The sequence below is a fragment of the Lacerta agilis genome, chromosome 13 (assembly GCF_009819535.1).
Source record: "Lacerta agilis isolate rLacAgi1 chromosome 13, rLacAgi1.pri, whole genome shotgun sequence".
Classification (NCBI taxonomy): Eukaryota; Metazoa; Chordata; class Lepidosauria; order Squamata; family Lacertidae; genus Lacerta; species Lacerta agilis.
Window position 1 is genome coordinate 24,066,184 of NC_046324.1, and position 22,067 is coordinate 24,088,250.

Consider the following 22,067-nt stretch of genomic DNA (forward strand, 5'->3'; position numbering starts at 1 on the left):
GGATCCCATCCCATCCCAAGTTAGGTTCATCAGATAGGCTGGGGCAAAGTCACAGAAACTCTCAGTCTCCTTTTAGTCCAGTTATCCACTCTTCAAAATCAGTTTGCATTAAAAAAAAAAACTTCCTTGTGAAAATACACCAGTATTTTAGCGTCAATTTTTCATAAGATACACATATTGGCATGCTATTTTCACTAATATATGCCTTTTATTGCACACTTTACCCTAATATATATATTTTTGTACATACTGCTTTGCCGGAAAACTTGGTTGCAAGATTTGGACTCATGTGGATTTTGAAAGGTGTGTCAGAAAGTACAAATTGCCTTTAAATGCAAACCAAATCTATCCCCACCCCCTACTTAGGGGCGTAGGATGGGGGGCGGTCCACCCCAGGTGTCACCCTGAGAAGGGTGCCAAAATGGCAGGTGGCTGAGGGCTACACTCGGGCGCCGTCTGTATGGGTGCTGCTTGAGTGCTGCCCGTATCGGCGCCACGCGAGTGCCATCCGTATTGGTGCTGTGCATGCGCCGCTGTGAGGCTTGCCCTGCCCCTGTGGCCGGTTCGCCCTGCCCCTTGACACCCCACACCGGGTGCTGGAGAGCCTTCTTTCGCCACTGCCCCTACTTTGACTCACCTAAGCAGGTTGCTGCATGCACTAGCAGGAGAAAGGCTGGCAGTGACACAACGGTCATACTCAGTACACTGCATGGTTGAAAGGTGACTGTGGAGTGAGGTTGGACACCATGCCAAGAGGGCTTTGCCACAGGGTGGGAAGGGATAATTTGGGAGAATGGCGTTGGGACCCTCCCCCCCCCTCTCCAAACCCTGATTTCACTCTCAATAGGTCTCTCCAGAGAACCTTGTGGCTTCCAGGAATTTAGATGTACTCTCCACAGACAGCAAGCAATTTACCACTGGAATTACGGATGGATACGACCCTCTCTGCAAGGAGGATGCATTTCATCAAAAAGGAGTTTTCTGCAGCATTACTGCTGGAGGAAGTTTATGGCTGTTTCCCCCAGGGACGCTGGCAAAAGACTGTCTGGGCAATTCGGAAGAAGAGGATATATAGCCCCCTCTTTGCCTCTCCACCTTGCAAGCTGGGTGGCTTATCCATCAGAGTTTTGTTCCAAGTAATCCCAAGGACTAGAGCTCTGTGGACTCCCTGACAATCTCACAAAATCATAAAATTGAGGGAGCTACAGCAACTGGAGCTCTTCAAAACCAATTTATGCTTTGGGGCATAAAACAGTATCTGTAACGGTGCCTGTGGGTGGTGGCATAGAATGTTGGGCTGCACCCGAGAGCCCTTCCAGACTTCGTGTTTTTATTGTGCATTCATGATAATCTGCGCTCGCGATGGTATTAGGGCAGTTATCCATGAGCCTTGCTTTCAACTCCATTTTCACTCGCAAACATTTTGAGGTGGGAACACCGCTTCGTTTCCAAATAGTGCATACCCCACAACTTCCTGCTGAAATCCTGTATCTTTAAATACCCCCAATGTGCTTTTTGGGGTCCCACTTTCATTGTGCTACAGCTCAAGAGCCCCTTGGGGATGGCAATAATCTGGTAACAGCGAGGAAGCACTGCAAACCAATTAATAAAGCAGATTGATGTGCAGTGTAAATGCACCACTAGTGAATTATTATTAAATCAATGACATGCTGAAGAAGGTATTTGCAAACCCTACCATTCACCAGTCTAGAGGGGCCCTGAGCTATGAGCCAGAAGCACCAAGTTCAAATGTTACATGGACACACTAAGTGACCTGAGGCAAAGGAATCCCAGTTTCAGTCATCCATCTGCAACCTGAGGGTCATACTATTTACTGGCCAACCTTACAAGGTTGTTGTCAGGGTTGTTGAAATTGGTTGGTAGTTCCACACACACACACTCCCCCCCTTAAAGAAACTTTCCTGGGAAAGCTCACAATAAAGATAAAAATACAACCATGCACCATGAAAAAAGCATATTAAAACAAAAGCGATAAAATAACAGTGCAAATCTGAATTAGTAAATAAAAGAGCAGCATGAGAACCAAACACTGAAGATGAAACTGGGAGAGAAGAAAATATAAACGCAGCTATCTTTATTCACTATTAAAAGTTTTAGTGCTTTTATCTGTGTCTTAGTGATTATTTTATGTGTATACTTTAAAAAAAAAGTTTTGTGGATTTTACCCCACTTTAAGACAGCTCTTTGATCAAACTGTCTATCACTCTTCCAAACAAACAAACAAACCAATAAACAAACAATATAATAAAGGTTTCCATCTGGTGCTAAAATGACACCAAAGCAGCTGATGTCAAAGAAACGACAACCCGGCTGGTGCCAGGCAAGCCACTCTAGGGAGGGCATTCTGCAATAGAGGCACCCCCACCACCAGCACCCAGAAGCATCTTTCTCCGATTGCTGCCCATTCCCAGGGAGAGGCTTCTGAAGATGACCCCACAGCTTGGGGCAGACCCCTGTAGAGATGGGCTGGCGGACGGACCTGCCAGTTATCCTGGGCTATAGCAGGGAGCGCAAACACTTTGAATTGGTCCCAGAAATGGACCAGGACCCACCCCAGCCTTTTCTTCACCGGCAAGTTGGGTGTTCCTAGGTAGCACTCTAACATTCTTCCCTCTCCACAGTTTTTGAAGTGTCTCCAAGGGCAGCTCCGAGTACAATGCATTGCAGTAGCCCAACTGAGAGGCTACCCCAGCATGGATGACTGAAGTTAGGGCATCTCTGTCCGGAAAGAGGTCATGGGTGATGATGCAGCAGCCCAGGATGGCAAAGAGCGGTCCGTGCCATCAAGGCCACTCGCGCCCCTTAGATGACAGAGTTGGTCCCTAAAGCACCGTGAAATCTCAAACTTGGTTTTGTTTCTTTTAGGGGGAGTGCAACTCCTTCCAGAACACAAATAATCTGTGCATTTTGTGTATGTGTGTGTGTATAGTTCTGCTATTGAACTTCCACTGACTTCTTATGGGAATTTCCCTCTAGAGAACCAAGCCTTGGAATGTTGCAGTTCAGCCTTTACCAACCTAGCACCTTCCAGATGTTTGGAACTCCAGCTCCCAGCTAGCACAGCTGTCGGCAAAGGCTGTTAGAGAAACTCAGCCTCTCTGACTCTCATTGGAACACAGGGCATAGGCAGACCGCCAGCCCATCTAACCCAAGTGTTGTCTACACAGACTGGCAGCAGCACAGTTTCAGGCAGGGTTACCTCCCAGTCCTATCTGGATATTCCATCGAGGACTGAACTTGGGTCCTTCTGCATGGAAGCCAGATGCTCCACCACTGAGCTATGGCCCTTCTCTCACTGCTGCTTTTTGGTGGGCAGGAGTGCGGGGGAAGAGGCTATTTTCTCTGCTCCACCCACCAGCCTGTGCCTGTCCTGGCCTCCCTACATATCCAGGTTAAGACTTCGTGGAATGGGCAATGTCCAAGAGGAAAATGAAGAAGTCCTTTGTGCCAAAAAGAAACTGACATTTATTTCCTTTCCCTCGTAAAAGCGTCAGAGCCCGCATTGCATCACCATAAGGAAAGGAAGTGTCCCTTACCAGAGAGTGAGTAATCGGTGTTTGTCATCCGCATGGCTGGCGTGTACGAGACGCTTGGCATGTCGTGGCCTTTCTTCTGCTTCCGTCGATACCACACGAAGAGTGCCAGCAGAACCATAATAATTAGCAGGAGGATAATAATCCCAATGATGGCTCCCACTGAATGCCTCTCCGATCCAAGAGCGGGACTAATTTTAGTATAGGGGTTTAATTCTTCCATCATGAGAGCCGCTGTTAAAAATAATTCCCAATGCGCTGTTAAATTGAGTGGCAGAAACCCATTTTGCAAGGAGAGGCGTTTATCTCTCCTTCCTTCCCTCCCTCCCTCCCTCCCTCCCAGCTCTTTGGAATCTCTGGGCTACAAATACTGGATGGAAACATTTGCAATACCAGCAAAATATTTTGTAACTCACTGCCCCTATCCAAGGGTTCCCCCCCCCCCCACACACCCCAAGGCAAAAGGATGGGCAAAAATATCAATTTTAGTTTCTCATCTTGCCAGTCCCATGCTTGGGCTCACCCATCGCTATCTGAGAGGCTGCCGAAATACATATGCACTTGGGCACTCAGTCTGAAAGAAAAGGCAAAGGGATTTTGTCTCACCTTGGTCACACCTGATTCCTTTGAAGCCAGGGCTGCAGTAGCAGGTGCCCGTAACGTAGTCGCAGGTCGCATTGTTCATGCATTCGCACAGCTGCTGGCAACCGTAACCAAATGTTCCTGGGGGGCATTCTGCAAATTCAAAAAGGGCGAAAATTTATGGGTCCATGGACCGCAAGAAAGCTCTGTGTGTGCATGTGTAAAAAGGGTGAAATGGTCGGTGAGAACTTTGACCAGAAGAGACCATTTTTAGATATACCGCATTTTTCTGCGTATAAGACGTCCCCATGTATAAGATGATCCCTAATTTTTTTTAATCCAAATTAAGAAAATGCACTATGCACTTATCTGTGTATAAGACGACCCCTTATTTTAAACTTCAAAAATTGAGGAAAAAATATAGTCTTATACACGGGAAATTATGGTATATTTTTAAATGGAGGATTTGTTAGTACAGTATAATGATTCATATATCCTGCTCTTCTAACATGTATCTATTACTCAAGGCAGCTAACAGTAATGACAAGAACAGAGGAAATTTCCTTATACCAAGCCAGACCACTGGTCCATCCAGTTCAGTATTGCCTACACTGGCTGGCAGTAGCTCTCCAGTGTTTAAGGCAGGGAATCTCTTCCAGCAGGGAAGGAGCAGGAGAGGCTGGGAAGGTGGGGGTGGGGTGGGAGATAGTAAGGCCAAAGGGCTGCAGGTTGAACACAGCCCATAGGTTTGCCCACCTATGACTTGGGCAGGAAGACAGCAGAGCTCTTGCCATCTATTCTTCTGCATTTATTTAATTTGTTTATGAATATTTATAAACGGTAAAAACAACAGCAACCATAAAACACAATTTCATAAATCTGCAGGGACCACTAAAATAAAGCAAGTTTATACTTCATTAAATTGTATGGGTGTTCCTTGCTGCTCTCATTGCTGCAGCAACAATATCCTGGGATGGCGCCAGCGCTTGGCATCATTGGGCAGCTACAGGGGTCTGCTGCTGATGCCTGCCCTGTGTATGCCCCCTCCCAAAAATAATTTTTCTGGCCTAACACTCCCAAGGAGCACCAGGTGTCTGGGTGTAGACACCCTTAAGATTTCCCACAATGCCCCTCACCTAGGGTTACCACTGGGCAATTGTGGATGGCTGAGGACCGCCTGGACTGCTTCCACCACAGCTAAATAATTTGGCTAAGGTCCACAAGCAATGGAAGGAGTCCATGAAAGGACGCTTTTCCTGGAAGGGGTAGGGGCCCCAAGCCAGTCCTGACAACAAAAGTATCCATGATTTAGCTCTGCATTCTTCCACCCTTTTTTTCTCCTCCTGGATGCTGAAAGTTTGGTTGCCCTGTATTTCTATCAGAGACAAAATGATTGAATGTCCAGTGACATAATTTATTCAAGCAATTACCATGATGGTCTCGGACAATAAATCCAGAGGCTGCCTATAATGTACCGTTGGGCAACTTTCTGTAAGAAATAGAAAGGAAGGCTGCAAAGCGGCCTGGAAACTCCTGAGACTTTGGAGAAAGAGAGAAGAAGGGGGAGTTCTACAGGAAGCGCCAGTCAACTGTACTCTTTATTCGCCCTAAACCAGCAAAGCCCCTTCAAGGTGACCACCTCCTTGGTCCCATCAGAAACAGGCTGCTCAGCCCAGCAGCAACACTTTCATAAAGTCCACTGGAGGAAGGGCAACTCTCTCCCTTCCAAAAACCAGCATTAAAGCCCTGAATGTGAACATGGGACAAGGAAGCTGGCTCCAAATGACCCATTCTAAGCTCTCAACATTGTTTTCTGCCTTAAATTGTAGGGAGAGCTTTTTTTTTTTTTTAATCATGTAAGGCCATAGTCATATTCACACCACACATTTCAAGCACTATGATACCACTTTAAACAGCCACAGCTTCCTCCAAAGAATTCTGGGAGCTGTAGTTTGTTAAGGGTGCTGAGAGTTGGTAGGAGACCCAGGAGATGCTGGAGTAGAGGGGCCCCCTGTGGCCTGATCTAGCTGGCCCTTTTTATAATTTGCTGATCCATGGGTGGAGTGGGGAGCCTAAAATCCATGATAGGGCAACCTACCTGCCACAAAAAGTGAGCAAAGCTTTGGAGTTCTCTAGAGCTCTTCATCAGAATGGATAAGTAAGCACTTCTCTTTTATCACTGAGGTTTTGTGCATTTTAGAACTTAGGACTATTTCATTTCCTCCTTTGTTGGATTTAGTGGTTTTTGAATAGTTTTTATTGATCTTGCGCTGTGGTTTCTTGATGGTTTTATGTGGCATTGATGCTGATCATTGTGCCAGTTTTTTTTTTTTTTTTGCTTCTGTATTGCTTGTTTTCACCTTTGACTATATTTGCCATGCATTGATTTTTAAAATTTGTGAACTGTCCAGAGAGAGCATGGTTAATTGAGCAGAATAAAAATGCCCCAAATAAAAGAGATAGATACATAAGAATATAGGAAGAACCCTGCAGCTGCATCAGGCAAACGGGGGCCCATCTAGTCCAGCCGCCTGTTCTCACAGTGGCCAACCAGATGCCCCACTGGGAAAGCTGCAAGCAGGATTGGAGCTGAACAGCCTTCTCCCCATCTGTGATCCCCAGCGACAGGCACACTGTTTCCAGAGCTGGAGGCAGAACACGGCCATCATCATTGATAGCCTTCTCCTCCATCATCTGAAAGCCATCCAAGTTGGCGGCCATCACTGCATGTTTGTGGGAGCAGATGCCGTCGCCGAACTATGCACTATGTTGAAGAAGGACTTTCTTTGGTCTCCCGATCCTGAAAAAATAAATAAGCACAACAGGACGCAGCAAAAGCTGACATGATATTAAAGACACACCACCTGTACTTTGTAAGCGTCTGAAGGTGGATTCTAGGAGTTGCTGTGTGCTGCCTTAATTGGATTAGCCTCTGCTAGGAGATAGGAACACGAGAACATAAGAACAGCCTGCTGGATTAGGCCAGTGGCCCATCTAGTCTACTCTCTTGTTTTCACAGTCGCCACCCAGGAGAAGTCTGCAAGGAGGACCCATGTGCAAAACCATCCTCTCCTCTTGTGGTTTCCAGCAACTGGTATTCAGAAGCTTTGCTGCTTTTGACCATGGATGAAGGCTTAGCCACTGTGGCTAGTAAACATCGATAGCCTCTGCCTCCATGATTTTGTCCAATCCTCTTTTAACGCCATTCAGATTGACTCCTGTGGGAGTGAGGAAAAAGCTATCAAATGCAGGCTAGCCAAAATGGCTATGCTCTGTCTCCACATTCGGAGGCAGTAATATTGTCACCACCTTCAAAAGGGGAAGGGGGGAGAAGACCCAGGTAACTACCAACCGGTGAGCTTGACATCGATACAAGGAAAGTTCCTAGAACAGATAATTAAACAGTTGGTCTGAGAGCACTAAACGGGTTGGAGAACTGGGCCCAAACTAATGAAATGAATTTCAGTAGTTCTACACTTTGGCAGGAAGAACCACCAGCACATTTATAAGATGGGGGACACCTTGCTTGCCAGTAACACATGGGAGAAGGATTGAGGGGGTCTTAGCAGACCACAAGCTGAACATGAGTCCACAGTGGGATGAAGCAGCAAAAAAGCTAATGCTATCCTAGGCTGCATCAACACAAGTATAGTGTCAAGATCAAGAGAAATAGAATAGTCCCCCTCTATTCTGCCATGCCTGGACTACTCTGTGGAGTTCTGTGTCCAGTTCTGGACACCACAATTTAAGGAGGATATTGACAAGCTGGAACATGTGCAGAGGAGGGCGACCAAGATGATCAAAGGTCTGGAAAGAAAGCCTTATGAGGAACTGTTGAGGGAGTTGGGTATGTTTAGCCTGGAGAAGAGGAGTGCTGGAAGATGGAGCAAGCTTGTTTCCTCATGCTCCAGAGCGTAGGAACCAAACCAATGGATTCAAGTTAAAAGAAAGGAGATTCCAACTAAACACCAGGAAGAACTTTCTGGTGGTAAGAGCTGTTTGATAGAAGAACGGCCAATGTGAGATCAAGATGCTTGACTAAATGAGCCACTGGCTCTTCTTATGATCTTAAACAGGTTCCTCACCGCTGCTGTAACAGAAGGTGGAAGGGTGGCTTGCAATTAGCTGCAACAGCTGCGTCCCACAGCTTGAAACAGAGCATGGGATCTGGGGACACGCACACATACTCATTTTCAATTGAAGGGAAAGACCCTCCTAGGATGAAGGGGAGAAGGTCAGCAACAGCAACTTACTTTGCTCACATTGTTTCCCCGTAAACCCCGTCCTGCATGTGCACTGCCCAGTAATGTGGTCACAATCCGCTCCATTCTGACACTGGCAGACGTTGGCACAGCTTTTCCCATAGAAAGCAGCTGGACATCCTGGGGTGGAAAGAATGGGAAAGAAATTGGGAAAGAAAAAAAGAGGTAAATAAGTAGAAAATAAACCAGGGGGCCTGCAAAGCCTAAGAGTCAAGTCCCCACCTAGCTATGGAGCTGACTGGGCGACCTTGGGTCAGTCACCTTATTTCAGTCTAACCTACTTTGCAGGCTTGTTCTGAGGATAAAAAGGTTGGGTGTGGCAGGGAGAACCTATGCGCTGCCTTAAGCTGCTTGGAAGTAAAACAACAACAGCTAAAAAAAAAATCAGTTTCAAAATTGCTCAGGTGACTGAAGCTCTGTTTTGGTTTGTGCATGCCATTCCCACGATCAAATCACAGGAGGCTTGTTCAAAGGTTACAGAGAACACAGGTACAAGCTGCCCCTTGTTTGTGTGCAAGTGTCAATTTGTACAAACTACTGTGTACACAGGCACACAGACTGCAATCTCGTTGCATGTACAAGGGAACGGTAGCTCAGTGGTAGAGCATCTGCCATGGCATGCAGAGGGTCTCAGGATCAAATCCTGGCATCTCCAGGTAGGGCTGGGAAAGACCCCAGTCTGAAACTCTAGAAAACCGCTGCCAGTCAGTGTAGACAATATTGAGCTGGATGGACCAATAGTCCCAGTATAAGGCTACTTCCTATGTTCCTATGACTTGTAGGGACAGCATGGGTGGAGAGGGACCCAGAAGGAAATCAGTATGTTTTCTTTAAATGTGTGAGTCAGCCTTGTAAACATGTTGAAGTGTGACTCTTACGCAACGACATAGGAGGCTGCCTTGTACTGAACCAGACAATTGGTCTATCTAGCTCAGTATTGCCCGCACTGACAGGCAGCAGTGGTTCTCCAGGGCTTCAGGCAGGGGACATTCCCAGCTTTACCTTGAGATTCCACTGGGACCTTCTACATGCAAAGCAGATGCTTCACCACTGATCAACAGCCCTACCCCAATTTCAACTATTTAATTAAGAAAGCTTGGCTGGTAATGATGCAGAAGCTTGCATTTAAAAAGTCTCCTAATTCCAAATGTTCAGGTTTTAAAAACTGCAACTCCCCTGGAAGGACACAGGAAAGTGATCTCCTAGTTTCCAAAAAATCTGGTGGTCTTATTTGGCTTTGTCTCAAAACAAATTTAGTGCACTGCAGAAACGTTGACGTGTCTGCCTTGGAAGTAAGTGCTGGGGAATTAAGATGTTATGTACACAAATAGATAAAGGATGCAATGCAGGAAGCTACCGCAAGGGGGCAGTGCATGCTTTTTTAAAAAAACACATTCCCACTAAACACCACCACCACCATCGTTTTAAGCTGTAAATCTTACGTTGTGTACAGTAGGGACCCGTCCAGCCAGGGGTGCACCTGCATTCTCCATCGTGAGGGCTGCATACTGCACCATTATGACAACTGCAAGAATGAAAACAATCTGCACCCCAAAAGCCAACAGGGCATGCTGGAGAGAAAGAAAGAGATAAAACAATTACACAATATTTCCATATATCTATGTTTTTGAAAGGCCGGCCACTTTGGCTGCATTCACATGGTAGTTTACTCCATTCCCCTCAATGTTTCCCTAACTGTTAATTTCTGTTTTATATTTAAGCTTTCACACAATATAAAAACCATTTCCAGAAAATGAATGGAATATAGTAAATGCTTAGTGCTGCTTTCCATGTTATTTGATTCTAGAAAAAAATCCAGTTTGCAGCCTTCCCTTTACCTGGAAAATCGCAGGAGTAAAGTGACAAAATTTGGGGAGGCATACTGGCACACAGTTCTTTCCTGCTGTTTTCAGGAAGGAATCACGGGGGAAGAGAAGTGGGCTGTGCAGAAAGGGAAGGGTGTGAGTGAAATTTAGCAGGACACGCCAGTATATTGGCCCAAAAGGTCACAGTTTCATAATGCAACAGGTACCGCGGGGTGAAAGGAACATTAGAAAAGCAGAGTAGAAGTGCTAGCATCATAACTGGGAAAACTGATGCAACATTTCACACATCCGAATACACCTGTCACCAGATATCTAAAATGGAATTGCATATTGCACAAAAGTGAATGGGGAGCTCTGAGTGTGCACTCATGTCCGCATAGAATCGGGGGATGATGGGGGCATGATGCCTAGTGGTTTGCCAACATTTCTCCTTAAATTTCTAAAAAGTCCCCCCCCCCCAAAAAAGATTCAGCGTTTTTCTGTTTCATTCTCAGGGCGTTTTAGCATATTGGTGAGAACAGGGTGTGTTGAGCTTCCCTTACTGTTGTGAGGTGGCCAAGGGGAATGTGTTCTCCCACTCCCCCCCCCAAAAAAACAACGTTTATCCACTCTCTTTGCAGCTCTTTAAGGCCATAATACGGTACATCTATAGCTTCTACGTAATGCGAAGGAGATTATGCGTTGAAATATTTTAGTTGATATTTTAGAATGTAAAATGGTTTTTATTTATTGATTTGTTTTACCTTGTTGGCTTATAGCTGAATAAAGTATTTATTTACCGGTATCTATCTATCTCTTTGCAGCCTCCCGTCTTTCCTGATCTGAAAAGCCCCCATGAGACGGGTTCATAGAATTATACAATCGTAGTGGGAAGGGACAAAAAGAGGCACCAAGTCCAATCCGCTGCAATGCAGGAATCACAACTAAAGAATCCCTGAGAGATGGCTATCCAAGCTCTGTTTAACAACCTTCTCCTCCGCATGGCATCTTTCTTGGGCTTTAGTTAGAGCCTGGGACGTCAAGAAGGTTGCAGAGTGCAGAACACTGGTGAGGACAGTTGTGCCATGTAAGAAAGAGCCCTCACAAACAGGGATGACAGAGAAGTCCAGCTGAAAGGGAAGCAGAAAATGACGATGCCCACTGTAACGGATCTGCCCTTAGGCAGGGTATGGACAGGAGCCGCAGCGTGTTAGGAGTTAACATTCACTCTATGTGACTGGCAGCTCACTCGCAGGAGGCGGGACTTTTCACCCTTTAAAAGGAGGGAGCGGCAGTTGGTCATGAGGGAGAAAGTGGGAGTGAGTGGTGACTGAGGGAGAGAGGGTTAGAGACCAGGATAGTGGTGGGTAGGTTAGGCTAGGTCGAAGGTTTAGTATATTATACTGAACAGAAAGCCTTTTATGCTGTTATGAAACTACGTTTAAACATTTGATGCTCTGAAACCATTATGCTCTATAAAGAAAAATAAAGACTAGTTTTGTTGCTATAAGTCAGTCGTCGTCAATTTGTGGGTCCAGCGGGTTATAAACTGCTCATGAAGAGGTGAACCCAGGGAAGAGTCCAAACTGTCCTGCGGGGTGTTAGTTTGTGTCTTAGGGGTTTCACTCAGGAGGGGCTAGTGGGCTGAAACATTGTGAATGCCACTGAGTTGCTAATAGGGTTTAGCAGACTGCTACAGTGAGGGATCTAGAGAGAGAGACCCTGGGGCTGGAGGCAATAAGGTGTTTAACCCCTGAAGCCCAGAGCAAGGATTATAAACGGCCGCGGCAGCTGGACAAAGACACTCCGGTTACTAAGATATTCCCGTTTTGTAACTACCAGGGAGTTAACTTCATTGACGGACCTCCGAGAGACAGGTGGGGGGGGGGGCTAATTAGTCTGACCCGGAACACCTGAGCAATAAAAAAATAAAAATAAATAAACTTAGTAACAGGGGAGGGGAGTGTGACAGGGAGGTTCGTTGCACCCACATATTCGCCCCAGGTCTAAAACAGAAACCAATTCAGTGCATACAATCTCTATACACTCTTGCTTCTGCTTTCAGGCTGCAAATGATAGGTAGCTGATTACGTTCCCTCAACCCACCCCATTCACATTGGGTTTCCTTTACACTGAAATGAATGGAGTGGAAAGACATAATGGCAATGTAAATTACACAGTAAGTTTTGCAATTCGCCATAGCGGAAGGCGACACAAATAATGCCATTTCTGGTAGAAGATGAACTGCAGTGGACTAGAAACAGCGCTGCTTGTGAGAGGGCAGAATGGAGAACGGTGCTTCCTTACTTCCCTGTTCACAAACACCCTCAGTCTCCCCAAAAGTACGGGTAGGCACATCACAGACCCTGCACCCCACCCGTGAGAATAAACCAGATTTTCTTTCGCCTTTTATCCTTATTCTTGAATTGAATTTCTTTTCTCATTAATTAATGGAGGATGTTTACAAAAAAGGAAAGAGGCAGGAGAAATGTTCACCGCTGCGCTCTTCTGGAAATTTCAGTAAATATGCAAGGAATCCAGCAAGAATTGTGGCTTTTGTTGAAGGCAGTTGTCATGTGTAGCCGCAATCACTTTTTAAGGGGGGGGGAGAGAAAAAGAAAATGTGCGCCATCACCTGAAGTCAAGCAGAAGTGAACAGCAGTTTCCCAATTACTTTCTAAATATAATGAACTATATTTGAAATTGACAGGCTTCCTAATTTCTGTTTTGAGTGACAGAAATATTTGGCCTGAGGAAGAAGCACAATAAAAGCAAAATTACAGCTGTCTGTTTTTATCCGATCCCTCCTTTATCACTGGAGGTTTAATATGTTTTACTGCAAGTGCTGTCTAATACCTTCATTGCACTGCGAATATGAAGTAACATTTCTGAACGACAGGCTGGGTCTTCCCAGAGATGATCCGCCTCCAATTAAGGATTCATTAGGGAAATGCCAGTTTTTGGATCCTCAAATGTCAATCTTCTACCTAGGCAATTTCAGAGAAGTCACCACACGTCCCTCCAGAAAGCACTGATTTTAACAACTAAATTATGTGTAATAGGAATATCTCATCTCTCTAATTTTCTCAGCCATATGGACCTTGCAACACAGAATTGTTGATCACTTAATGATTTCTTAAGGAAAGCGTTGAAAAGAATGAACAGACCTTCCTTTAGCACAGCCTTTGCCAACTCGGTGCCCTCCAGATCAAAACATCTGGAGGGTGCCAGGTTGGCAAAGCCAGCTCTAGCAATACAAATGGGTGCATTTGCTTCGCAATTCAATACAAATTCACCTATGCAAACGAATAATAATACTAAGTAGGAAACCTTGTAGCAAGGTTGGTTCAGGGACAGAGTTCCTAGTACTGTAGATAGGTTTGTGCATAAATGTTTTTTAAATCTTTGTTGTTGAATTTACTATTCTGAACTAGGGCTGCTTCCTTACCTGGGCTATCCTGGAGGAGTCATTTTGATTTGATTAATAGCTATTAACTGGACAAAGAACATCCTTTACTATATGAGACTTTACACAGAATGAAACATGTTTTCCCAAACCAATGACAGAGATGCAAAGAGACACGGATAAAGGGTTTCACTGTGACAGCTGAGAACTGTTGTTAGCCCTAAATGGTGCTGGCTTATCTAAAGGACACTCAACTTTGCCTGTACAAACCTGGTCTACTTATAAGATCAGATATAGACTGCCCACAAATATGGTATATTCGATTAGTGAACACAAGGAATAGGGCCTTCTTGATGGTGGCTCCACATTTGTGGACCTCCCTTCTCACACCTACGAGAGGCCCCTTCAATACAGGCATTTCTTTTAGACTCATTTGTTCCAATTTGCCTTTCTTCAACAATGTTTTTTTTATATATCACTGATTACACAAGACTTGGTGCTTCTTTATGCTTCTGGATTCTTCCCCTTCCGCTTTTTGCCCCATTCAAATATTTTATTATCTCACCTTTCCTTCCCGTAAGAGTGCCTAGGATGGCTCACAACATAAAATCTGATAAAAACTATGTTAAATATACCTTTAAAAAATGACAGTTCCAAAAGCCTGGATGACAAAAAAAATGTATTCAAATGCTCAAGGAAGGGGGTCATCTGGTTTTCCCCAGGAGGGCATTCCAGAGATGGGGTACTGCCACAGATCAAGCCCTTGGGATGACCCCACCCTCTTTGCTATCCGTGGAGGTGAGACTGTGAAAAGGGGGTTTCTCCCGCAGGATTGCAAACTGTGCAGATAGATCTTTTCTAGCTCTGCTCCGTCTCATGATGGCTACACCGCAAATCAGGTTGAAAGACAAGCAAATGTGTTTTTCACATGAAAATCAGGCAGACCTATTGCTATGAAAGACAGAAAAAGAAATTGCGCCTTACTCTGGGAACAGTCTTTGCCTATCCAACCAGGGTAGCACTGGCAAGACCCATCCAGGGGGTTACATGTCCCGTTGTTCGTGCACAGGCACACTTCGGCACAATCCTTCCCATATCTTCCGCTTGGACACACTGTATAGAAACAGAAATGCACACAGAATCATAGGATTGTAGAGTTGGAAGGGATCCCAAGGCTCATCTAGTCCAACCCGATGCAATGCAAGAATCCTGCCCACAGCCGCCCCAGGGTGGACTTGTACCACCAACTTTCTAGTTAACAGCCAGACGCACTTTTCTTGAGTCTCAATGAGCTTCATCATTGGTCACTGGACTGTGGTGTGTGCATGTGTATGTGTGTAGAGAGAATGCCCTGAAGGTAAAAGATGTGGTTCAGCTGCTGAAGCCAAGGAGGCACATGGCCAGGTGGCTACTGAGATTCTGGAAACGCATCGTGAAACACAAATCACAATGCTAAACTGAGACCCATTGAATGAGTTTTCTGGTGACAAAAAGGATGTCTATTCCCCTCTGTGGCCACAGGTTGCTATGCATGGCTTTCAATAAGTATATGTCCATAGAAATCCATCCATCTACAGATGGATGAAATAAATCCATCCATTGATTAGGACACATGTCATTTCAAAAGAAGAGAGAGAGAGAGAGCGCACATCAGTATTAAGTTTTTCACCTAGCACTGCTTAGTCCATAAAACAGGGGAGGAAAAAACCCTTTAAATTTATTCTAAAGCCAATCTGGTGCCCTGCAGATGTTTTGGAATTCATCTCCAATTAGCACCAGCCATCGCAGCCTTGACTAGTCTAAAACATACAGTGTGCCCCAGGTTGGTGAAGGAACACTGTAACCGTAGCAGGTCTTGAGGGTATTGAATTAAACTCTTCTATAGACAGTTATATCCTTAGGTTCCAACATAACTACAGAATACTGATGGAAAACCAGTACGTAGTCCCTGTTTTCTAGCATGACAATGGAAGCATTGTCAAATTGTTCTTATTGGCTGCTGGATTCTCTCCCCGACAAAAGCAGGCATCTTATAACCAGGCTCACTAAACAGATAAAACCAGCTCACCCAGTCCATCAGTGCAATGAAAGGCACACAAACATAACTGGACTCATATCCTTGCAAATAGGTACAGGTATTTTGTTTTTGTTTTGGCATTATTTCCCTACTTTAGCATTTCGACAATTCATGCTTCCTGATTCACATTCACAGGAGATGACCTCAATCTATTCCCAAAGCGCTTCAGCCCGAGATTAAAATCTGGAGCTGGGAATCATCTGCCAGTTCCAACTCCCGCCATGACAGGGACGGTAAGAATAGGCCGGAAGACAATCACATACAGTCTCAAAACACACTTATCTCCCTCCCAGAGTAGATAAAGTTGACTTTGAAGTTAAATGCTAAATGGAACAGTTTTCTCACTGAAATGAGAGAAAACGTAGCAGGCGGGAAGAGAAGGGAGAAATATTCACACTAGAGAGAAAGGACGAAACACCGAAACAATCTGTCCACCTGTCTTCCCTCATGCACGGGCCCATTGTTCTAACAGATCTCAGCAATATTATAACACAATTTTGTTATCGAGGGGGGGGGGGAGATGGATTCAGTGACAGGCATCCTTGGCAGAAACATAATCCCATCAAGAGGACGTTCCCAACAGCCTGGTTTTAGAAAGCCAATTTACATAAAATAAAAAGAAGGCGATGATGTTATACGGCTCTTATCGGACTGCGACAGAGTCACAGAAGTTGGGTTGCTGGGAAATCACATATACTCTCAGACAGGGCTTCTCAATCTTTCTACTGCCAGGGCCCACTTAAGGCAGCTGAAAATTAAAAAGCCCACCCCATCCCCAGTCACAAAATGGTGCTACCGAAAGACTAAGTTTGGCATGGTCAGCTGACATTTACTGGCATCTCTTTCTATGAATATCTAATACATATTCAGAAACGGCTGTTTCTCCACCCACCCACCCCAGTAGCTTCCTTGTGGCAAAGAGTTCCATAGGTCAGCATTCGACAAGGTGTTTGCTCTGGTGGTACTGTGATACAGCCTCCCCATTTCAGGCTGAATTTGTTGACCCAGAGGCTGTTAAGTGAGGAAGATTTTTCCTCTGACGTTTCCTGCTTCCCATCTTCACAAGCCTCTCAAAGTATTTTTTTGTTAGCCATCTCCTCTCATTTCTCTCATTCTCCTTTCATACTTAGCATGGACCTTATTCCCATCCCAACCTCCTTAAGTGCCAGTTTCTTTCATCTGTCCTCTCTGGTCATTTTACATTTACTTCTTCCTGCTATAACAGCTTTCTTCTCTTATCTCCTTCCTTTCTATTCCCAATTCATTTGTTGATTATTCTTAATAATAAACATTAACTTTCTCTCTTTCTTTTTAAAAACAGAGTTACAAGCGGCTACACCCCCTTTTGATGGGTTAACCGAGAGTGGACGATCTGTTTCATATGGATCTGTACTCAATATCCACACATCATTTTATGATAGCAAACTGACTTGCTGCTGACATGACAATGGCCCAGTTTGCACCTCATGGTAAACCATGGAACACAGATGACTTTTGCTTTGCTCTTCCTCATAAGCCAGTGGCTGAAACAAACTACTGTATGTTCTCTGCCTTAGTGTAATGTCCAAACCAGTGGTCATAGTTTGTTTCAGTCAAAAAAGACAAAACACAACTATGGGAAAGCCAACTTTGTTTAAGTGTGGATTTTGTTATGTTTTGTTTTTTTTGGAGCTGGGGATAGGAGGAGCTGCCAATTTTGGTTTCTCTCAGTTTCTCATTTTTCATACCTTAAATTCAGTTCTCCACAATGCTGCAGCAATTTGCATTAAAAAAACAAACTACATGAAAATTCTTTAGCATTTACCTGCAGATTCAAATACATGCAAATTCTGGAGGATGGAAGCGTTTCCATTCGCAGGCTCCTTTCAGAAAGTGCAAATTTGAGAAATTCAGCTTTAAACGTGAACTGAGTCAAATTTCTCCCCTGTTTGGAGCAAAACAGACCACAGTCCTCAGTTTGGATGTAACACTAAACTAGAGAATGTGGCTTTGTTGCTCCTGCTGGGAAAGCATGGATCTTTTCTGAGTTCACACTAAACCATGACCTATAGTTTTCCTTCAACAAGCCTTCTAAGTGGATTAAAAATAATAATAATCCCAGTCTGTTATCTGCATTGGATTTGAATAGTTTTGACATATTAAATTATTTAAATTGTTGATGTTATAATTGTCAATCACTTTGAGACGTTTCATAGGTTATGATTCATACATGGGATAAATAAATATTGTTGAACACGACATGGAAATGCTGTCATTGGACTGACATGAACTGCAATGCCCTTCTGGCTGGTAAAAAAACAGCAACCCAGAGTGCATTGGGAACCTGGTAGTCCAGAACCTGGTAGTTTGGTTGGTCTGGTTCTGATGCAAGTCGGCCTCAGATGAATAAAACACTGTTCCACATTTCATTACCTATGAAGCCAAAGGCTGACCAATTTGGAAAACAAGTCAACTCAATCATATAATGGGATATATATGGTATTGCGGGGTATATTTGCCTGTAAAATGTTTACTATATATCTTCATTCTCCAAGATTCTCGGAACCACGAAGGGGGGAAACAACCCACTAGAACCGTTTTCAAAAGTGAATTGTTTACACTTCTTAGAGCCTATTAAGATCTTCACTGAAGCTGCATGAATAACGCACAAACAATAGTTAAATGGATCTGAGACATTTTGAATACAGAAAAGGGTAATAATGCTTTCTGTACTAGGAATACAAGGATGTAATTGCCATGTTAATTAGTTATTAGAGCTCTGGAGGGGGACTACTCCAAACCCCTGCTGAGATATCAGCTGTTTTCTGGCAGCTATAATTCATTATCAATCCAAGCTGCTTGTATTCCTATTAATGGTATTTGGGAAAAGAGGGGAACCTTAGCTTGGCTTTGGCCTCCCATTGCAAAAATCCAGATTAGGGTTCAATGACCCCCCTTGTTGAGTTGTCATTGACCACAACCCAAATTCTTAGTAATGTAAACAGAACTGAGGGTGCATCCAGACTTCCTCTCTTCCTGCTGCTTTCCGCTGGGAAATCTCAATCTTTATAGCTGAATCGGAACAAACCTCAATTGATGTTTGCACTGATTCAGCAAGTTTTCCTAGGGAAAGTGGTGGGGCAAACATAAAATTGCTCGGACCCATGCCTAGAAAGCACAGGAAAAGCAGGAAACTGCTCAGACATGTGCTTTCTAGGCATGGGAGAAGCGGAAGTGTGGGCGAGCTCTCTATTAAGGGAAATCAATATATAATCAACTCCAGTGTTCAAAATCTGCACTGGCTGCCTATACACTACTGGGCCAGGTTCAAGGTTTTTGTATTAGTGTACAAGGCCTTAGTGGGACGCGGGTGGCGCTGTGGTCTAAACCACAGAGCCTAGGGCTTGCTGATCGGAAGGTCGGCAGTTTGAATCCCCGCGACCATGTGAGCTTCCGTTGCTCGGTCCCTGCTCCTGCCAACCTACCGGTAGCAGTTCGAAAGCATGTCAAGTGCAAGTAGATCAATAGGTACCGCTCCGGCAGGAAGGTAAACAGCGTTTCTGTGTGCTGCTCTGGTTCGCCAGAAGCGGCTTAGTCATGCTGGCCCCATGACCCAGAAGCTGTCTGCGGACAAACGCCGGCTCCCTCGGCCTATAGAGTGAGATGAGCGTACAACCCCAGAGTTGTCCATGACTGGACCTAACAGTCAGGGGTACCTTTACAAGGCCTTTAACAATTTTGGGTCCAGCATACTTAAAAAAGGACTGCATAATTGCTTATATCTATGCCCAGTCACCCAAGTCTTCGGGGGAGTCGCCATCAGGGTTCCTGGACGGATCAGGTGCATGGATTGTACCCACCAGGAAGGACCTCTGGCTGTGTTCACAGGTCTCTCTCTCCCACCCCACCCCACCCCACCCCCGGCTGAATTTCTGGCTCCTACTCAATAACATTTAATTTTCATTCCTGCAGCCACTTTAATTGAAGTTTGATTTTATAATTTTAACCGATTGCGTTTCTTCGTATTGTAGCTTTGTAAACCACTTAGAGACTACTGTAGTTAAGCACCACGTAACTTGTTTAAACAAACAAACAAACAAACAAACATTAACCATCCTTCGCCATTGCTAGGAATCATAAAATGTAAATAATAATAAGGAAGCAAAAGCAAAAACAAGTAAAATAGATTTAAAAGTAAAAGTGAAAAGTGAAAGTGCCACTGAATACACTATTTTAGTGGTAAAGCAACACAGTCTGAGTATCCTGCTGTATTGTGGAATCATCTTCTTCAATAAAGAGGTTCTTCACTGGCAAGGGAGGTGCATTCTACATGCCCACACCCTTTATTTCTGATACTCGCATTTCCTAATTAATTCTTTTTGCACTATACCTTGCAAATTTCGTTTCCACCCCCCACCCCCAGGCCTTCTTCAACCCCTCCTTCGGCTCCTAGGTCTTTATTCACAGCCCCATCAATTAACAGGAGTCAATATTGACCGCTCTGGGAAACTCTGCTGGAACAATGTCTATGAACCAGCCCTGTGCCCTGTCTGCTAATGGATTTCCTTCCTGCCTGTGCCAAAAGGGACCACTGACTGCTCTTGATTCTCACCTGGCTCTTCTTGTGAACTCTGCTAGCTTGGACCCTGCAAGATACTGCTCTGGATGCTGCTGGTGTTACTGCTGGCCAGTCTTAAGTTTACTTAGGACAGGTTTTTTTTTTCAGTGCTGCAAATCCTAATATAGTGGTACCTCGGGTTACAAAAACTTCGGGTTGCAGACTCAGCTAACCCGGAAGTAGTAGTACCTCAGGTTGAGAACTTTGCCCCAGGATGAGAACAGAAATTGCGCGGTGGCGGCAGCAGGAGGCCCCATTAGCAAAAGCACACCTCAGGTTAAGAACGGGTTTCAGGTTACGAACGGACCTCCAGAACGAATTAAGTTCGTAACCCAAGGTACCACTGTAGATCAATTAATCATATACTGTACTTTCTGGCTGATGAATCTTCCACTGCAGGGTTGCATCCAGCTAAGTGCTACTCAGAGTAGACTGAAACGAATCAATCGAAGTTAGTCATGCCTGTTAAGTTGAATGGGTCTGCTCTAAGGCTAGCATTGGATGCAACCCTATACTCGCATAAATACAGGTAAACAGCGTATTTCTAAAGCTAGAAATACCCATTTCCTTTGTTTCTAAGATGATGCACTCTTGTTGTAAGGCATCATTGTAGAAAAGGGATTTGTCCTACACACAAGAGAGAGAAAGGAGAAAGACCCACTGAAGATGTTGCTTGCCGCTGACAGCTTTTATAAGCGCTTTCAAACATTATTTCCGCATGTATCTCGGGGGTGCCTATTCAGCTGATTAAAAACGTTTTAAGGCTGACTGATCCCACCGGTTAATGAATTAAAAATTGCAGCCCTGATTCCTGTAGTTTTACTTGTTTACTTTGTTTTGCTACTGTTGCAATAACTTGTTTCAAATTTCATACTCTGAGCTGCCTTAGGAAATAAATATTTTAAAATCAATAAATAAAAGAAGAGGAGATGAAATCCCTTCTAGAATCCTATCAGCCAGCAGCAGGAATTAGGTGGTCCACTGGAAGATGGCTGGCGAACCACAATATCCCTTTGGACCACCCTGTGGCCATCAATTTTTCAAGAGCCCAGAAACCATTTGACCCCGAACTACAATGCAGAGCCCATCTTCCAAACCAAGGTATTGTCCCCCCCCCTTTACTCACATACACCATTTAGATGGGTCCTTTCCTCTTTCCTCTTGTTTTCTTCCTCCCCAAGAAAATAGACTGAGGAGGTGTGGCCCAAGACACAGGTATGGGCCATAGGACAACCCTCGGTGAATGCTCTCTCTCCAGGGCTACTAGCACAGAGAAGAGTTTTCTTTCTCTCTGCTTAGCTCTAGATAATCTTTCTACTTAGCGAAAAAGTAAAGCACCTGCAATAATAGCTGCATTTTGAAAACAGCAATATTTGCACCGAGTTAGCCTAAAATAAATTATTAAAATACATCCTTCTTCTTCTTCTTTCTCATTTTTTATATTGAAGAAAAGCATATATATCATATCATATCATATGCTTGCAACATTATGACAAATTGCAACACCGACTGCCTTTAATTAGAACATGAATATTTTATGGCAATTCTGCTGGGTGGATCAACATTTCAAAGGGAAGGCAGGGACGCTCAACAGATTGAAATCAAGAAAACAGGGTTTTGCTTAATGAGATAATTAGGCCCGCTTCAGACTGTGAAAACTAAGCTGGGGTTTTTGCATTGAGACAGACACATTCGCAGAAAAGGGAAAAGTAAAGTGCTTGCTCTCATATTAATTGGTCTACATCTTGGTGGTGAAAGTGGCAAGGAGAAAAGAAAACATATGT

General features: G+C 44.4%; 1 protein-coding gene across 1 annotated transcript in view; it reads right to left on the reverse strand.

The window, feature by feature from the left end:
- MEGF11 (multiple EGF like domains 11) overlaps positions 1-22,067 on the reverse strand; it is a 318,441-nt gene that overhangs the window by 24,397 nt on the left and 271,977 nt on the right. The window contains exons 17-21 of the mRNA XM_033167284.1: positions 14,594-14,722; positions 9,841-9,969; positions 8,390-8,518; positions 4,161-4,289; positions 3,558-3,788 (exon numbers count right to left, since the gene is read on the reverse strand). Coding sequence (XP_033023175.1) covers positions 3,558-3,788; positions 4,161-4,289; positions 8,390-8,518; positions 9,841-9,969; positions 14,594-14,722 — 747 coding nt within the window. The remainder of the gene's footprint in view (positions 1-3,557; positions 3,789-4,160; positions 4,290-8,389; positions 8,519-9,840; positions 9,970-14,593; positions 14,723-22,067) is intronic.